We start from the raw sequence: 19,605 nt of genomic DNA on the forward strand, positions 1-19,605 counted from the left end.
GACAGCAAAATATTCATCATTAAACAGGTAAGCATTTTTTCCTTTGAGAAGACTAAGCTGCAGCGATGAACAATTGGATGGTGGAGAACTAAACATACGTTTTTGAAATCCAGCACAGAGGACTCGAGACGGCGCCTGCACTTCCAGAACAAGGCACTCAGAATATACAACAGGAAACCATTTTTTTTAAAAAAAGGAAAGTTTAATGCTCTTTGCAGAAACTCTTTCTTACAACACCAGAGCCTCCTAAAACCAGAAGACAGGGAAGAATGCATTTAAGGAAAAGCAGATGTTTGACACAAAAATTAGCGATCTCTTGATGTTTTAGAGCAAACGTAGATGAGGGATGTCTGTTATATGGGAACAAGAAATTCAACCGGGGCTCCCTGGCTCTCTCCTCCAGGCACCCCATGTTGAGAATCCTAGCACACAGGGTTGCCCGTCGCTGAGCCGGAAGTCCCATGACTTGTTTTGGGGGAGGAAGAGACAGCAGGGGTTCTCCTGCATCTTGTCCATCCATGTATCTCATTCTTGCTGTAGCAGGCCGGAGAAAGAAGGAAACACATGGATCTCCAAACAAGGTCTGTACTATCAGACGAGACCTCTTCCAGGTCAGGAGCTGGCAACCCTGCTGGCTTCAGTTATCTCTGGATTCCCTGCCGTGATAGAAGTCAAACTACTATTGTAAGGGTGTGCACACACAATCTTGCACATCCATGTCAGGGTGTGTAGTTTCTCCCACTTAGGCAGGCCTACACTGCTCTGCTCCCCTTCCCTATCACATAGCCAGATACAGGGTGATGGGGCAGTGGTCGCTCCCAAGGCCCTTGGAGCGGATCTTGCTATCACACAGACCTTCCAGCAGCCCGTTAGATACCAGAAAGTAGTCGAGCCGCCAGCCAACGTTCTTGGCCCGGGCGTTCATCATGTAGGTCCAGAAGGTATAAGCGTAGGGAGTGTCAGGGTAGAGGTGACGGAAAGTGTCAGAGAAGCCGGCTTTCAGCAGCTCGCCGAAGCCGGCCCGCTCTTCTGGAGTGAAGCCCGCATTCTTCTTGTTGCCCTTGGGGTTTTTGAGGTCGATCTCTTGGTGCGCCACATTGAGATCCCCACAGAGGATCAAGGGTTTGCGGGCAGCCAGGCCTTGGAGGTAAGACCGGAAGGCTACATCCCAGCGTTGGCGGTACTCCAGCCGCACCAGCCCACGGCCCGCATTGGGCACATAGGCAGTCACGAGAAAGTAGGAGGGGAACTCGGCTGAGATCACACGGCCTTCTTTGTCATGCTCCTCCTCACCTGTAGGGGGCAGACAAGTTGGAAGTAAGACGGAAGTGACCGGGAGTCACAAGCAGCTTGGGTGAGATGCAACGGATATAGCACAGGGCTTCCATGTTACATTCAGAAATGACAAATTAGCCCAGATCTGAGGCTCCAGGAACATTTGCCCATGGGAAGGAAGTGGTGTCGGGGAAAGAAGGGTAGATGAAGGTTCTTGTGAGATCAGAAGGAAGAGCATGTCCATAAAGCTTATCACACACCAAGAGAAGAGTTGAAGACTGTGACAGAGAAGGGAAGGCTACAACAGGCCAAATATGAAAAGAGGAGATTAGAAAGGCTTTGGAAGCATGGCCTGCAGAGGGCTGGAGGTGTACAGAAAATGCACAGAGGTATTACGTGGCCCCAAATTCTACCTCCTGAAACGGAGCAATTGCCTCTTTGTTAAGCAAGTTTTCAGGAAGCGGGGGGGGGGAATGGGTGGGAGTGACATAATGGGATGGATGTTTATATTGAATATTATGATTTGTGTATACTGACCCATCCAATAAAATTTTTTTTTAAAAAAAAGTTTTCAGGAAGCAATGCCACCTGCCCAGTTTTCCATCTGGAACAACTCTTAAGCCTGAAGCAAGTAAGCACATGTATAAAAAGACAAAAAAAAACATACTCCTTGTAGTCATTGGCTCCCAAGCTCATTTCCTGCAGCTTGTCAGAATCGGAAATTTTGTGTGTGTGTGTGTTTGGGGTGGGGGGTGGGGGTAATGCAATCAAAGAATGCAGATTCAAGACTGCAAGTGTGAAAACAGAAATTTAAAGGAAGAATTGGGAGCAAAGGGCCAAGAAATCAGTGTGTACAGACAACTGAATGTGCATGGGCTGAATGCTGGGGGGGGAAGGATCCTGCCACAGGGTTTGGGAAGCGCTTACCAATACCATACGTGACATCAATAGGCTTGACTTTGGAGAGCAGGGCCACCCCACTGTAGCCTTCTTTGTCATCTGAGCACGCCCAGTACTTGTGGGGATATTCCGCCATATCCCGGATGTCAGCGGGCAGCTGCTTCTCGGCACATTTTGTTTCCTGCAGGCAAAGCACGTCGGGGTCTTCCTCGCGCACCCACTGCAGGGAAAGACGGTTTTAGGGGCAGGGCCTGAGAATCAGGTCTCCCGCATTCCACCTCTCACAAAGAAGAAAAGGGAGAAGCAGCCAGTTAGATCTAGGGAATGCAGTCCACAATGGGTTGCAGCTTGGCCTGCCCCTTCCCTCCCACCCCGGTACGGAGTGGATCTGTGGCTGATCAGCAGAGCACGTGCCCTGCACGTTTCCAGGCTCAATTCCCAGTTAAAGGAATCCTGGACAGCAGTTACGGTGAAAGACCCTCCTCTACTGCCAATCAGAGCAAAGAGTACTGCGCTATTTGGGCCAATCGTCCGGACTAAGGCAGTTTCATCGGTTCAGTTCTACGTAGCCTGCCAGCAAAAATACTTACCAAAGGACATTATGCCTCTGCTGTCAGCCGTCTGCACCCCCCAAAGGCTTTCCCTATTTCATCTGGGACCTCTGGTTGCTATGCCACGGCCTATTAACTGCTTAATAAGGCGCGGCAATGCACAGAATCCCCAAAGGAACTCTAGCAACTCAGAGGTATCAGTACTCAAAACAAGAGTAGAAAATGAAAGGTGCAGTGACAGGTAACAGACACCTCTAAGTTTGAACAGCTTTTTAAAAAATCAGTTGAGTGGGAATATAATGAACATCTAACGCCTACATCCAATGCAACATTAAACCAAGATTACTGGTCCTTTTAGGCAAGGCAGTAGCCATTCTGACTGGCAGAAGATCATTTCAGGCAGCGTGGGGCCTTTCCCAGCAAAAGCGGGCCAGAGAATTACCTCCAGGCCTTTCTTCTTGATCCAGGCACGGATCCCGTCAACATTCCAGGAAGTGACCTTCAACGTGTACTTCTTGCCACCAGAAGAGGAGAGTTTATCAGGGGGATCCTGGTACATGATTGGGCCATCAGCCTCTTTCTCAACCTTAGCTCCGCCTTTCTTAGCCTTCTTAGGCTCTGGCTCTAGCAGGAAAAAAGGGGAGAAAAGAAACAGAAGCCCTTTGCGTTAGCCACAAAGAAACATGGTCAACAGAGGCTTGTAATTAACTACCCACTTAGTCACCTCTGGTGAGCAGCAGACACTCATTCCAGGTGACCGAGGGGCAAAGTTTTAGAAAACTTGGTTACTTTTAAGGCACAAATTGCCAGCTTGTTACAGTTGTCAAAGGCCTTGGGACATTGTCAGAATGACATGTACTGCCACGCAGATGAACACAGCCTGAAAGCAGCTGCCCTGGCAAATCAATCCGTGCTCTATGCTGGTCCCCGACATGCTCACCTGCCACTTCCTCCTTCTCCTCCGGAAGGACTCCATCATCCTTCTTCTTCCCTCGTTTTGGCATCGTCGATCCCAGCCCAAGTGGCCAGCAGCGTCCCTGCCTCACAAGCTGCGATCTCCGAAGCAGCAACGTCTCCTGGGGAGGAGGAGCCTGTGAGTCCAATTCCCATCCCAACCTGCCCCATTTTCAGCCATTTTCTCCCGCTAACCCCCTTCCCACCAACCCTGCTGAGTGACACAGCCTCAAAATAGCACCTGAAATCCTTCTGCTTCGTCCTCAGCCAATGGTACTAATCCCCAGGACAAATCCTGCCCTAACCTCCACTCTCCTGGGCTGCAGCAGGCAAAGTGAATCAAATGAACACGTGATGCTGCCTTATACTGAATTAGACCCCGAGTTCGTTAAGGTCAGTGCTGTCTAAGCACTCAGACTGGCTGTGGCTCTCTCAGGCAGTGGTTTTTCAGGCCAGCTACCATCTGATCCTTTAAACTGGAGATGGCAGGAATTAAACCTGGGGCCTTCTGCACACGAAACGGAGGCTGTGCCACTGAGCCGTGGCCCCGACCCAAATCTCCACCTCCTGCTTCTTTCCTTTCAGGGTTCTTGAGCCTTCAGCAGCTGCAGCCTTCCTCCTTGCAGCATCTACATGGAACAGCTGCATGTTAAAGGTACAGGACTTCTTTCATGTCAGTGCATGGCAAGGAGCCTCCGTTAGCCCCACATCTCCAATTGCAGGGAATGGGACTCAGTCAGAGGCCTTTCTTAAGAGCTGCTGCTGCTTTTCCATGGAGATGCCAAGGTTATTTGACCACAGCCAGTCTTTCGAACACAGAAGCCGCCTTCCCAGCCCATAGCACTCTCCCCTCCAGATCAACCCTGCCTTTCCCAATCATACCTCCTTGACAGAGTGGTTTTCCAACCAATCAGGCCTCCCCTTACAACCTCAGCACCCGCCTCCCAGCCAATCATCGCTCCTCTCTTGGCAGTAAAGCACCTCTTTCATTTGACGATGTGACTCATGAACACTTACTTATGCTGGAATTAATGTTGCAGTCTTTAAGAGGCCGCTGCACTCCTGTTTTATTCCCTCCCTTCCCCAGCTTACATCTGCAAACATTTGCCGCAAGTAATCTACAATTATCACTTAAAAAAAAAATTCAGGTGGAGCTGCTTGGCTGAAATTCATTAGGTGTTTTCCCCATTCCGGGGGAAAAACTCGACCAAGTATGTTTGTGGCTTTGGAGCAGCAACTTTATTTATGATGATGATTTTTTAACTTTGCCTTTCTTCCCCAATAGATAAGTGTTGCCAGCTTCCAGGTGAGGCCTGGAGATCTCTCGGAATTGCAACTGATCTCCAGGTGATGGAGATTAGTTCCCCAGGAGAAAATGGCTATTTTGGAGGGTGAATTCTACGGCATTACACTGTGGTGGTATTACACTCCTCCCAAATCTCCCCCCACCCCAAAATCTCCCGGAATTTCTCAACCTGGAGTTGACAACTAAGAACAGGACCTGTTAAAAACAGTCTCTCTCTCTCTCTCTGTCCGGGTCTCTCCATAAGATGTAGCCACGTTAAGACTCCGAGGCCGTACCAGTTGAATTTCTACCTGCAGCTTGAAAAAGAACTGCAAGAGCCGCCTCCCACACACGATCCGCCAAGATGGAAGACCGACTGCCTTCTGTATCCACATATTAATTTCACCACTGATAACACTATTAATATTGACAACAGTAGCAATAACACTCCTAATTAAAGTCTCCGGCCCTTACCACACCGCGATCCTGGAATTCCCCTGAGACAAAGGAAAAGCCTGCAAGAGATCACGCACAAAACGAGCAGGGGAACAACCACGTGGAGTGGATTTGTGTCACGTGATGGGGGCTTGTCACGTGAGGAGGGCGGGGTTTCCAGGAAAAGGAGTCAATCGTGGTCTGAGTCTCACCCATCTAACAATATCAAAAAGAGTCCAGTAGCACCTTTAAGACTAACCAATTTTATGTTAAAAAGGCTCGCGCTGTCACGCGGAGAGGGAGGAGGCGCGGTTTACGTCTATGATGACGTAAGGGAGTCGGCCTCTCTTCAAAGGGAGTCAGACAATGCACGAATCTTTAGGTGCGTCATCGCTTTGGGCTACCGGTTGAAGGAGGAGACGCGCCTCCTCATGCAAAGAAATAGGATAAGCCCCAGTAATAACCGGAAGTCTCCTTAGAAGACGTGGAATGTTTTCATAATAATAATTACAATCATAACAATGATATGTAATTAATACAATAATAATTCTTTAATAGTAATAGCTACATTAAATTCAATAATGAAATAGCAAATATAATATTAACATATGTTCTAATATTAACATATAAAATAACATAATAGTATTAAAGAATTATTTAATATATGTAACACAGTATTATTTAGTAAATGATGGGGGTGGAAATAATTTTTTTTAAATGATGAGGGAGAAGGGTGGAGAAGATAGACAGGTTCCTCCTCTTTCCCCGCATATGGCGGTTCCATCGGAAACCAGCAGTGAAGGCAAACGTGCAGCTTTTCTCCTTTTCTACCTCTATGGACTCCTGGCTCTCCCCTATTCGAAAAAGGGAGCGGGGAGGGGGCAGGTGCAGTTGAACTTTTCCAGGTTTTTCTCTCTACAAATAGCGGTTTCTGCTTTTCCCCATGCGAGCCTGGACACGTGTTGGCTGAGAAGTCCGTTCAGTGGGACCTAACCCATGCGCCGCCAGTCCCAGCCTGACCTGGTCAAAGAGGAAACTTTCAGCCGGAGGTAGAGGAGCCTCATTGGGGTATAATGCACAGAGTCCATCCTCCAAAGCAGCCCTTTTCTCCAGGGTAACTGATCCCTGTAGCCCGGAAATCAGCCGTAATTCCGGGAGATTGCCAGACCCCACCTGGAGGTTGGCAACTGTGGGTCGTGGTTCTGGGGTAGACCATTTTGCTTTGCACGTAGGAGGGTGCAGGGTGAATCTTGGCATTTCTGTTTTTTGAAGGGATCTGGTAGAAGAAGATGGGAAAGATCTCGATTGGAAAAGTTGCTGCCAACCAGGGGACATAAGACTGGCTTTAAAAGGCCTTCTGGCTCAGTAGAAAGCAGTTTTGTGTGTTCAGTTTGTGGCTGTTAAAGGCAAGGGGGTTGTAAAGTTTGGGATGTTTTCCTGGCCAGTTGGTAACTGCTAGAATACATTTGTTTTTTCTTCTTCCTAGAATCCAGCTATCTTGGCCTCTTATACCAGATCTCAATAGACAGGGAAAGAAATTTGCAGACTGTGCCTCTGTGCTCAAGAACATTTTAATGTAACTTAGTCAATGCACAATCACCCCAAGGCATCCATCAGAGTGGTAAAATGCTGAACTGAGTCAGTATCTTAATCAGGCGAAGAGCAGTTGCTCCAGATTCATCAGCACGGCACCTTACAGCATACATGCTGCGGAAGAGCAAGATCTGAGTTCAGTAGCACCTTAAAGACCAATGAGATTTTCTAAGGTACAAGCTTCTGACAGTCTAGCTCCCTTAGTCAGATGCCACCAGGGAGCTTGAGACTCAAAAGTTTATACCCGGGAAAATCTTGTTGGTCTTTAAGGTGTTCATGGATGCGAATCTTGCTCTTCTACTGCAGACCAATGTGGCAGCCCACCTGAAACTACATACATTCTTGCAAGATCCTTCATCTCCAGACTTTGTCCCCTTTTTTTGCAGCACAGGAGGTATCCCTCGGCCACAAGATGGGTGAGAACTTCTGGTCTCTTCCCCTCCTCAGCTTTGAACCATAAAACTCCACTCTTTTCATATTTGATGGGCACCCCTGTGTTTCCGAAACTGGATCACGGCAAAATCTCTCTCACTCTGTTTTCCAGGACGCTATGCCTGTGGTTATCGGCTTCGAGGGGAGCGCCAACAAGATTGGTGTGGGGATTGTGCGTGACGGGGAAGTCCTGAGCAATCCCCGGCGGACATATGTCACCCCTCCAGGGCAAGGTAACTGTGATGTTAAACACATTCCCTATGTTTATCCAAAATCGTTTGCCCTCTGAGCTAGAAGAATTTGAAGTACGCTTCCTAGACCGTCTTAAATTATCCAACAGGAAAAAGCTGGATTCAGCAGCCTTTTATGCAAACTGGACTCATTTGCATGATTTATTGTCTTTAATTCACTCTGTTGCGTAATTGATTCTGGGTTTGTTCATTGTGGGGAGGTGCATGGAGCTATGCGGGACATTGAATGAAGCTCTCTGCCAGTATCAGCCTCCTCCCTGACTTCTGAAACTTCAAGGGACAGTGCTGCCTTTTCAAGCATATCTTTGTAATCCTAAATCCTAGACACCTACTTAAAAATGTGATCCCTGGAAATCTGAAGAACTGTTGTTGTTATTCCTGTGGAATTTTGGCATATGTCAAATTCTTTATAAACCGTCTCCTGTGGCTGCAAATCTGATAGGCTTTGCACCAGCCTGGATAGCCCACCTTAGGCTGAGCTTGTCAGAACTTGGAAACTAAGTAGCGTCAGCCACGGTTAGTACTTGAATGGAATAGAAGACTGGGATTGCTATGCAGAGGAAGGCAATGGTAAACTACTTGTGCTCATCTCTTGCCTGGAATGCTCATTGGCTGAGGGTCATCATAAGTTGGCTGCGGTTCAACTGCACATTTTTGTCTTATGCCCAGTGGGTTTTGTGTGCATACGTAGGGTGTGCACAAACACACGCTTTGCTGTCAGAGATCTGAAGGACTGTCTCTGCCTGTATATATCTGCCTGGATTGTGAAACTGGCTTGGCTACAAGAACTTGTACTATCTGAGAGCCAAGCTACAAGAGACGAATTACACGAGGAGGAGCACGTGAAGGGAGTTGCAGTGTTAGCCGCAAGCTGAGTTTTAAAAGAGATTGGAAGGCTTTGTCAATTTCCCCTCTCTACAGAGCAGGCAAAGAAGACTGCTGCTCGCAAGACTTTTATATGCGCAGAAATGGAAAGTACAAGAATTACCAACTACAGAAGATTGGATCTATAAATTGCTGTACATGGCTGAGATGGACAAAATGACAAGAAAACTTAAAGATCTTGATCCAGGACAATTTAACGCAGATTGGGAGAAATTGAAACAATATCTAGAAAAAAAATGGAACGTCAAAGGGGAACTGTGGTAGTTCGAGAATTACTGAAATGTAATAGAAGAAGAGAGAAGTGACTTTACCGGGAAAGGGGGAATATAATTATAGAAATCTAAGCTACCATTGGGGTTATGATAAAATTAAAAATTATAGAGTATTAAATAATAGATGTTTTACTATGGATATATAAGATATAAGCTAGCTAGATATTATGTACAATATATAGTTTAAGAGTATATAATGGATATTTGAGTATAACAGTTACCTTATAGACTTAAAATAAGCTCAGAATAAGAAAAAGTAAAAGATGGGTGTGTAATAGAATATTAGAGTTTAAGTTAATATTAGAATTAGGAGGATTGTGGAAAGTAAAGAGTTTAGATAAAGTAAAATGGATGTAATGTTATATTTTTAATATCTTGATTGCTAATATATATGATTATGCTAGCATTATCTTAGGTAGAATATACGGTTTATCTGAGGTATTTAAAGGGAAACTTGTACCATAGAGATACAGAGATATTTTTAGTAGAGATTTAATAAACTTAGAGAGAAGAGTATTAAGTGTGTGTTTAATAGGGTATATGAGATATTAAGTAACTAAGTAATAAAATAGACTAAGGGAAAACTGTTGGAAGTCAACTAAAAAGGGGGGAGGAAAGGGAGGGGGTTAGAAATAGACTTATAAGGGGGTAATGAATGTGCTGAATGATATTATAATCTAATCCAATAAAAAAAAATTTAAAAAAAAAAGACTGCTGCTCAGTGGGTTTGTTAATTTCTTTTTTTGCTTCTGGAAGGTTCTGTCCAGGTTCACCTCCCCTTCTAGGAAGAAGATGAAATAAACAAATTCTCTGAGCTGCAATTTCCCTGGCTCTGTAGAGAGGAGAAATTGACAGAGCCTTCCAATCTCTTTTAAAACTCAGCTTCCCGGCAAACATTGCAACTCCCTTCACGTGCAATTCATCTCTTGTAGCTTAGCTCTGAGACATGTCGGGCAACGCAGCTATTCTTCTCGATCCAGGTTTCCTGCCGAGTGACACAGCACGTCACCACCGGTCCTGCATCCTAGCCGTCTTACAGGAGGCGCTGCATGAGGCTGGGCTGAAGCCGTCGGACATTGACGCCGTGGCTTTTACTAAGGGTGAGTCCCTCGAGTGCCCCCTTATGAGGATGGAACTTTACCCTGGCCACTGTGGATTATTCAAGTGACTCTGCAGACCAAGGTGTGCGGCTACTTCTTTACAAAAAAGTTCCCAAAGAGACTGGGGTTGTTTAATTTAAATGAGAGCTGGGAGACATGCTAGAAGAGTACAAAATTATGAATTGTGCAGAGAGGAAGAGTACAGAAAAATTATCCTCTTTTAAAAAGACTTGGGGGGGGGGCTCATCCAGTGAATGGGTTGGCAGCAGACACTATGCATAATCAAGTATTTGTTTCCATGAGACGTACTGGCAGCCACTAGCTTATGTGACTTTTTAAATGGTCTGGAATGAATTTGCAAAGCCAACAGCTATGGTAACTAAGAATGGAGCCTCCGTGTTTGGAAGCAGGTTACCTGTTAGCAGATACTTGCAAGCCTTGTAGAGCAATTGGCTGCTCTGCTGGCAAATTTCCTTAGTTAGTCTTGGTGTTGTGGGTTGATCTGACTCAACAGGCAAGGGCTTTCTCCCCTGGTATCTCAGGCAGTCTTTTCCTGCCTAATTTGAATACAGTTATGGCTTTAAAAATATCTGTGGCTTTAATGCTGCCTGATCTTATTCAATGAATCTTTTTGCTGATTTTATGGCTCGTCATATTCCTTTGTGTGAATGAGAGACAGCCATGGGGTGGGTGGTCTCATGCTGAAATATGTTATCTAAACAGTGATATGAGTTTTCCAGGTAAACTTGAATCAGAATATTTTTTTTTCTGGAAAAAATGTTCCAATTCGTATATAAATAATATTAACAATGTTTAAATAATGTTTGGAAAAAGAAGGCAAATACTCTATATGAGCCTGGGCCAGATACAAGCACTGGGGTTTGCCATCTTATGGAATGGAAGTGCAGCACAACAGCCCCGACATTAATAGCTAAACAGACGATATTTCTATAGGTAGAGCAGAAAATTTTCTATGGTAAAATATAGTTTTGGAAAATGTGGCCTGCATCATTGGATACAAAGTGACCAAATTTAGTGTAGTGGTTAAGAGCGGCAGGACTCTAATCTGGAGAACCAGACCTGATTCCCCACTCCTCCACTTGAAGCCAGCTGGGTGACCTTGGGTCAGTCACAGCTCTTCCAGAGCTCTTTCAGCCCCACCTCCCTCACAGGGTGATTGTTGAGAGGATAATAATAACACACTTTGTAAACCACTCTGAATGTATGTTAAGTTGTCCTGAAGGGCAGTATATAAATCAAATGTTGTTGTTATTAAATGTTTGGCCACGGGTTATGGGTCCAGAGCAGAAGGGAGGTTGTTTGCTTGCCCAGTGGGAACTTCTGATGTTTACCCTCTTCTTCAGGTCCAGGTATGGGTGCCCCATTAGTGACGGTGGCTGTGGTGGCCCGGACTGTGGCTCAGCTGTGGGGGAAGCCGCTTCTGGGAGTGAACCACTGCGTAGGCCACATCGAGATGGGGCGGTTGGTGACCGGTGCCCAGAATCCGACAGTGTTGTACGTTAGTGGTGGGAACACTCAGGTAGGAGTGAGGATGCGGCCTCTGTATAGCACTGGCTCTTGTGAAGCCCTGGGTGACGTAATGGGGAGGCCTAAGTTCATTCTGCCATGAAGCTCTGAGACTTTGTGCCAGTCTCACACACACTTTTCTTCCTAATTTACCTGACAGGGTTGTTCTGATCTAATGGGCAGGGAAGGACCACGTAGGTCCATCTGAACTGAGATTTTACATATGACACTGTCCCTGTTCACTTCCTGCCTTGTGCATTGTTCCCTAGAGAAAATATATCTTGCTAAGAGCTGCTCTCAGGTGCGTGTTTTTTTAAACACACGCACACTTTTTAAAAAAAAACCTTTTCTGAGCTCTTCATAGTACTGCCTGTGGAGTCCCTTTACATTTTGAACACTAAAATAGAGCAGTTTTTAGAGAAGAATGCTTGCTTCCTTGTCTAGCTGTACTGTCTCCTCAGATTCCATCTCTCACCCCAGGCAAAAATGGCAGCCATTGCAAGTCTCCTCACAGACTGGGCCTATCCACTCATGAGCTCCTTCTGTGTCCATTCTAGAAAGAACAAGGCCTTCTGAATTCCCTCTTCTGCAGGCCAGAATTGGCACTGGCCATTGGGCGATCCACGGTTGTCAGCCGGGCTCTCAACGCTGTTGCTGCCCCCTTCCCCCCTTGAGAATCTGCCCCTCCTTGGAGGGATCACAGATTTGGGCTTGTTTTATTAGCCGGTCGTTTCTTGTGGCTATTGCCTGCCACTCTCCTCCCCTTAGTTCTGGGGCAACAGAATAGGAGAGGACCCCCCACACACACACCCGCCCAAGCTCTCTGTGGAGGAAACAGGGGATGTCTTACCTTCCCTTATGCTGTGTCAAAGCAAGGTATTAGCAGGGTCTGTTAAAGCTCAACAGAAAGAAAGAAAAAAACTATTCATTTTCAAAGTTCTCTCTGAATTGTAGACCCTTGGGAAAGAGAGGCGTTACTCTGCATTTAAAATGGTCTTCTCCTGCCTTGCAATGGATAGAAAACTGTGTGTAGTGAGGGCCTGTGCCAGGTGTGAGGGCACATGAGAACATGAGAAGGGCATTTGCCACAAGCAGGGGAATTCATGAAATGCAGGTCCTCCCATCCGTACTTAAAGATCTATGATTACATTGCTACTAGAGCGGGAAGTGTGGTTACTGGGCAACCTGGGGGGGTCTTTGGGCCTAGCTAAAGCTAAGTCTGATGAAAATCTCAGGTGGGGTGACTTGTGGGGAACCATGCAACAGTCACCATTTTGTGTGGCATAAGAGGCAGAGGCTTCTGGGAAGGGAGTGATATGAGGTAGGAGAGATTTCTGGGGTTCTTTCTTAGGGCCTGTGGAAATCGCCTGGGTCCTCGGCACAGAATGAAGTGTGTTCTTATCTCTGTTTCTGTCCCTGTAGGTCATCGCATATTCAGAGCGCCGCTACCGTATATTTGGCGAGACCATAGACATCGCTGTTGGCAACTGTCTGGACCGTTTTGCCCGGGTGCTGAAGGTGAGCCTCTGGGAAGAAGCACACAGTCCAATTCTAAGCAAAGTGCCCTGGGCTCAGAACCTACTCGGTCACCAAACTGACCTTGGGCCGTCAGTCTTTCTCAGCCTAGCCTACCTCACAGGGCTGTTTTGAAGACAAAAATGAGGGTGGGGAAATGCTGCCCTAAAGTCCTTGGAGGAGGATTGGATAAAAAGTTATAGATAGATAAAGTGTTCAGGCTTTGTCACATGAGAGCAATCTTGGCACATCAGAGAAAGATGAAGAAGGGGAAGGAAATTACACACAAGGAAAGGAGAACCATTGGCTACTTATTGACTGACTTTAATTTATTGAATTTTTAGCCCACTTTTCCTCCTCCAAGGCAGCTTATGTAGTGTCCAGGTCTCCATAAAGACTCTGGCCAGGCCTGCCTTCTGTAAGGTTGCCAAACCAAGTGCCTTCCTTTGGGACTATCTACTGTTTTTCTTCTTAGGGGCTAATTTTCCCTGTGAGTTGGGAGGGAGAAGAACAGAGAAAATTACCAGAGGAGAAGGGGATGTGAGGGGACAGAGAAGGGGATGCAGCGGGAGGGAGATAGATATTTGGAACATCCAGTCCAGAGGGATAATTTCTCCCTGAAGGAAGCCGATAGCGACTTCGGAGACTTTAAGGAATTCTGCTAACACCTTTGCATCTCTTGCCTTAGATCTCAAATGATCCCAGCCCTGGCTACAACATTGAACAGATGGCCAAGAAGTGAGTAAAGAGGAAAATTCAGAAGTGGCACACTTGTGCGTAATTTCAGTTCCCCCCATTCCCCAAATCCTATAAATTTGGGGACACCCGATGAAATGGATGGGTGGTATATTCAGAACAGACAAAAAGAAGTGCCATATATCACCAAACAGAATTAACTTATGGAATTCACTTCCACAAGATGAGGTGATGGCCTCTAGTTGAGACAATTTTAAAAGAGTAGACAAATTCATGGAGGAAAGGTCCATCAGTGGTGTTATGACCCTTTTCTTTCTCTTAGGTAGATTTTGCCTTTAATCTTTCTCTTACACCCTCTGGGTAGATTGCTGCCACCAGGAATATTATATTCCAAGATATTTTATTTAAATTTCCCCCTTAGTAACGTGCCTAAAGGTCAGGCTTTTTTGTGGTACTATATGGCCCTGAGGAAAGGGCATTCTCAGCCAATTGAAATCAGTGGGTTTAGACTGGAGTAGCTTTTCTTAGGATTGCACTGTTAATCTCTGTTTAGCCTCTCTAGTTGCGCTGTTTGGGGGCTGAAAGTTGCATATTGTGGTAACGCAGTAAGGACCTCCAAAGCTGGAAGGAAAGCCAAGAATGAGGGAGAAGATGAAGTTCTCTTGGGAACATGGCAGTCCACTTTATGCTTAGCTGTATGGTCACTTCTGACCATTCCTTATTTTTCCTCTTAAACTGATCCTAGAAACTTGCCTTGAAATATTGTTGATGCATTTCCCAACAGCTGGAACATCTAGAATATTTTTATTGTTGCTTTTCATTCCTTAAAAAAAGAAACAGAAAAGGCCTTTAGACCAAATTGTATAGGAAATTCCCAACTCTGAGGAGAGGGGGAGTTAATGCTGTCTCTTCCTTCCCAGGGGCCAAAAACTGGTTGAACTTCCGTACACAGTGAAAGGCATGGACGTCTCTTTCTCTGGGATCCTGTCCCACATAGAGGTGAGGCCAAACCCTCTTCTCTCCTGTGCTATGGGCAGAAATTCAAAGCATCGGCTTTTCCAGTCAGGAAGGCCTTGCTAGAAAAACGGGTAGTTGCCTTATCCCTCCCTCTCTTTCCCTTTGGTACAGGATGTGGCCCACAGAATGCTAGCGACAAAGGAGTGCACGCCAGAGGACCTCTGCTTCTCCCTACAGGTGAGGAGCTGAGATCTGGGATGGAATTGCTGTGCTCACAATAGGGCCCAAGTGCCAGATTGTGCAGCGCTGGAAGAAGCACTCCTTATTCATCAGCTGTTTTGCAAGTCCGGTGTGGAGAATGATCAAATACTGCTATCTTGGATGGGACTATCAGCTGCTTCTAGGTCAACCAAGAAAAGAGAGAGTGCTGTGTAGTGGTTAGAGTGTCAGATTAAAACTAGGGAGTCCTAGGTTCCTATCCCTTCCCCCTCACAGATGGCCATCAATGGGTGACCATCAGCGGTCACTCCCAACCTGACCTACCTCACAGATCTTCTATGAGGAAAGATGGAGGAGAACAGAAGTCACCTGATGCACCCTGGAGGATGGGAAGAATAGAAATATATCTATCATGTTTGTATCATGGTCTTCATCTACACAGCTCCATCTTATACTCACAACAACAACAACAACATTTGATTTATATTCCACCCTTCAGGAACAACACAACACCCACTTGGAGCCATTTACAAAGTGTGTTGTTATTATCCTCTTGACAATCACCCTGTGAGGTGGGTGGGGCCGAGAGAGCTCTGAGAGAGCTGTGACTGACCCAAGGTCACCCAGCTGGCTTCAAGCAGAGGAGTGGGGAAATCAAACCCGGCTCTCCAGATTAGAGTCCTGCCGCTCTTAACCGCTACACCAAACTGGCTCCCTGTGATGTAGATTTGGCTGAAAGAGTATGAGGTTACCTAGTGAGCATTAGGGCCACAGTGGGGATTTGAACCCACGTCTGTCTACATCTGAGTCCGACACTCTAACCAGTACACCACTCTGGAGCCGATCCCCTCTAGTATAAAGGACTCAAGGGGCAGATTGCCTAACCACTACAGAAGGGGATATTTATTCTTTTCCTTCCCCACAAATGGCAGAGGAATGAAATGGGGCTAGAACAACACAGGGAAGGGTATACGGACCAATGGCCCAGCAGGGTAGTCATGGCAACGGGGGGCTGCCTAGGCCATCTGTGTCATCATAGCCTGTGGCTATGAGTTGGAAGCAAACAGGTGTCCTCTAATCTCATTTGTCTGTTTTCCCTCCCTCCCTTTCCCCTGCAGGAAACTCTGTTTGCTATGCTGGTGGAGATCACGGAGCGGGCCATGGCGCACACTGGCTCCCATGAGGCGCTGATCGTGGGCGGAGTTGGCTGTAGGTGCAACCATTGAGGCAAAGGCTGAACCCTTTACTTTTGCGGTGCAGGTTTTTGTCTTGCTCCAGAGCAAGGTTCTTCACTTACTGGATCAAAGTCCAAGGACCGGACCGTGTATTCCCGGATTCAATCCCTGGCATATCCAGTGAGAAGGATCATAATGTAAAAGGCCTCAGCCTGAGTTTCTGGGGAGTTGCTACTGACTGGCATAGACTTTAACTCCCTTGGTAGGCTAAGGGTCTAACTCCAGGCAAGGCAACTTCATGTGTTCAGTGTCTGCAGAGCAGAGAAAGGGGCATTAGCGTAGCTGGGGTGTTTGTTGCTTTTGCCTGTTGCCTTTGAACATGGGCAACCACTACCAGGCATTCACTACCTCTGTCTTTTAGGTAACGAGCGGCTACAAGAAATGATGGGCATCATGTGTCAGGAAAGAGGAGCAAAGCTCTTTGCTACAGATGAGAGGTAAGTCCCGCTGTTTGGGCTTTCAGGAGCCCGAAGATATTTCTCAGTCGTTTGAATATGACTAATGCAGTCTGCGACACAGGGAAATGGCTTCTTAACATTTATTTGAGAGATTAACTCTGGAAATACTCATTTTGTTCTAGTGAGGGACAACGGTTCTGTAAGGGGGTCTTTCAATCCCTCATCACAATCTTTATCACAAAGTAAAATGTAGCAATGCAGGCACACAGTGGAATTACCTTTTCCCCAAAGAGGGTGCCTGTTGCATCTCTGCATGAGTTGCAAATCTGGTTGTTTTTCTTACCTAGAGGAGGACATGCCCAAGTAGTGACTCGTGCATAAATGCAGGGGTGGGTTCCCCCCAAAACAGGAGATACTCACTCCTAATACACCTAAGAGCAGTGGGCTCCAACCTCCTGCTTTTCACCATAGCCAACCAGATGCCCCACAAGCAGGGCATGGAAGCCCAGCCCCCTCTTCTCCCTCCCCTCAGTATTAGCATTCAGAGACATACTGGCTCTAAACACAAGAGATTCCATTTAGTTATGATTGCCAATAGCCATTGGTGGACCCATCCTCCCTGAATGTATGGAAAGTAAATTTGGGAGTAATATAAAAATAGAGGTGTTGTTTTAATTCAAGCGAGGGAAATGATGTTTTTATTATAATAAAAATCCCAGCTGCTTTTTTGATACCCAGGTTCTGTATTGATAATGGAGCTATGATTGCACAAGCTGGATGGGAGATGTTCAGATCAGGGCAAGTGACGTCGCTTGAGGATTCATGGATCACACAGAGGTGATTTATGTTCCCATTTTTTGCATTGAAGTGGTGGGGGATGAAATTACAGCATTTCTGAAAAGGGGCTTTAGTGTTTGGTGTCTTTGGAATGAGACGGAGATTTGCATTCTGTCTGTCTATAGAATGCAAACTGCAGCCTCAATTAATCTCAGGGCTGTGCAGGAAAGGGAGAGGGGGTTTAACCCCTTCAAATTCCTTTTGGTTTTGCTATTTGAAACCACCTCTGATATTAACATTTTAAAGGAGAAAATACGTGTGTTTTAAAGGAGACTTATGATTTCCTTTAAAAGGCTAATAGCAGAGTAAGGAAACTTGTTTTGAATGACAAACCCAAATAGAGGTTGAAGTGTTAAAAAATAAACCTCCATTTCTTGCATAGCCCCATGGAAAATGGAGGCAATTTGCCTTTTATATCTTGTTTGGTTTCTAAGAGGAGCTGGGAGCTTGTATGTAGGGGGGGTACATATCCTTGATTTGCAGTACCATATTCTGACCTTGTAAACTTTGCCTTTTGTACTTCTTGGTCAAGAAAATATTTACGGGACAGGCGTTCCCTTGATGGAAATGTTAAGCATTGTCCGGGGTCTGAGCCCCAGCCCCCAGACTTGACAAGAGGGAACAGCAGGTCAACCGGGCTGACGGGCAAACAGAGGGGGCAGCCAGCAGCCAGCAGGTCAACCGGTCAGCCAGCAGACAGTAGGTCAACCGGTCTGACTGGCAAGCAGAGGGGGCAGCCTGGGGGCAGCAGGTCATCCCCTCCCACGGGCAAATGGAGCCAGAACCTGCCGGCGCCAGGGGCAAGAGGCAAAGGCCCAGGGCCTCAGGAGTCAGGGGGAGACAGAGAGAAACCAGCGAGTCCCACCCCCCTGGGGAAGGAAAGGGAACTAAGCAAGGCAGAAGGGGGCAAAGGCAGAGGGATTGGGGGCCCAGCAGTCACCCACCCAAAGACCTTACCTAAGGAGGAGAAGCAGCAGCAGCCCCAACAGCCCAAAGCCACGCCCCAGCTAGAAAATAGTAGCCTGGCCCAGGAGTTGCCAAAAGCCAAGCCACTCCAGGTGGGGCTATTGGAGGCACTCTGCAGGAAGCCCTGGGCAACCAGCCAAGGAGCCGCAGCTGGACCCACCTTCAGCCATCAGCTCAGCCAGGGAGGCTGGGCTGCTAGCCAGGGGACTGCAGCTGGACAGGCCTTCAGCAATCAGCCAAGGCAGGGAGGCTGGGCAGCCAGGGAACAAGGCACAGCTGGTGCTGGTCAGTGGGGCCAGATCAGCTACCCCAGCTGCAACTGCTTGGTGCAGCCCAAGACTGGGCTGGAAGAGGGGTGGGGCAGTAGAAGGAAGCCCTATAAAAGCTGGCTGGGAAGAGCCCTGTGGTGGTGGGTGTGAGTGAGGAGTGATGATGTGGAGTGAGAGCGGTGCAATGCAAGAGTGGAGGTTTGGAGGAGAGTTCTGGAAGGAGGGGATGAAGGAGGACACAGGGGGCAAGCAGGCCAGGTTGAGCAGGCCAGCGAGTGGACTGAGAGGGAGTCTGGGTGAGGTATACCGCCCCTCCTTTCACAGAGCAGGGTCCTGCAGCATCCCTGGCCCCCCTATGATGTCAGGAGCAGACCGCCCAATGCCACGCCCAGCGGCAGCGGCGGCAAGCCCTGACAAGCATAACACAGGGATAGGTTAGTAGGGTGGGATCTCCTTTAGATGGGGTGGGGGGACTGTGAAGGAATGGCAACAATGACCAGAGGCAAGCCAGTGCAGCACTAGACAACCTGTGCTCCTTCTTTGCAGGTATCGTACGGATGAAGTGGAGGTGACGTGGCGCGATTAACCCCTTCCTTTCTGTTTGGGAGACACTGCATCTCACCTGTAAGGGGACGACCACACGAACATTTGAGCAAGTTATTGAATTCCTGCGGTTGTTTGCTGGGAAACAAATTCCACCTGGAATAAATGCTTTGGTTTTGTAGCCTTGCTGGATTATTTCTGTCCTGAGCTAAAACAAGATGTGGTGTTCATGTAAAGGAAAATCTGGGGTGGAGTCTAACTTCTCTTGTTTTCAGAAGGCATACAAGTGACTTGTAGACTGTCTTGCTGAGCAACACAGAATGAGCGGCGTAGAGGAAGCCTACGCATAGAGACTGCACAGTTCCTCTGTGCACATTCTGTTCTCTGCTTTGCAAAAGGGGAACAGTGGCTAAATCTTCTTCACCTAATTCAAGGATTTCTTTGCCGTGCTCCCATTCCTAGGAAATATCCCCTTCCTTGCTGTAGTCCATCAGCGTCTTAGGGAGAGAA

The 19,605-nt window shown here is 47.0% G+C and overlaps 2 protein-coding genes across 3 annotated transcripts; one reads left to right on the forward strand and one right to left on the reverse strand.

Annotated features, from left to right (window-relative positions):
- Positions 1-186: 186 nt before the first annotated feature.
- Positions 187-5,531, reverse strand: APEX1 (apurinic/apyrimidinic endodeoxyribonuclease 1). The gene is made up of 5 exons (XM_054992215.1): positions 5,440-5,531; positions 3,667-3,802; positions 3,169-3,350; positions 2,203-2,395; positions 187-1,293 (listed from the first exon to the last, which is right to left on the reverse strand). Exons 2-5 carry the CDS (start codon positions 3,728-3,730, stop codon positions 779-781), a joined length of 954 nt encoding a protein of 317 aa, XP_054848190.1. The 5' UTR covers positions 3,731-3,802; positions 5,440-5,531; the 3' UTR covers positions 187-778.
- Positions 5,532-6,236: 705 nt separating this feature from the next.
- On the forward strand, positions 6,237-19,276 carry OSGEP (O-sialoglycoprotein endopeptidase). 2 transcript variants are annotated; one of them, XM_054993234.1, is made up of 12 exons: positions 6,237-6,449; positions 7,538-7,658; positions 9,814-9,933; positions 11,298-11,473; positions 12,883-12,978; positions 13,664-13,713; positions 14,592-14,670; positions 14,800-14,865; positions 15,966-16,056; positions 16,444-16,519; positions 17,219-17,317; positions 19,099-19,276. In XM_054993234.1, the coding sequence occupies exons 2-12, from the start codon at positions 7,544-7,546 to the stop codon at positions 19,136-19,138; spliced, it is 1,008 nt and encodes a 335-aa protein (XP_054849209.1). In that variant the 5' UTR covers positions 6,237-6,449; positions 7,538-7,543; the 3' UTR covers positions 19,139-19,276. The 2 variants fall into 2 exon arrangements, with proteins under 2 accessions (XP_054849209.1, XP_054849210.1); XM_054993235.1 differs by lacking the exon at positions 6,237-6,449 and having other exon boundaries at positions 7,576-7,658; positions 9,766-9,933.
- The last annotated feature ends 329 nt before the right edge of the window (positions 19,277-19,605 follow it).

This window comes from Eublepharis macularius, chromosome 12 (assembly GCF_028583425.1).
Source record: "Eublepharis macularius isolate TG4126 chromosome 12, MPM_Emac_v1.0, whole genome shotgun sequence".
NCBI classification, from domain to species: domain Eukaryota; kingdom Metazoa; phylum Chordata; class Lepidosauria; order Squamata; family Eublepharidae; genus Eublepharis; species Eublepharis macularius.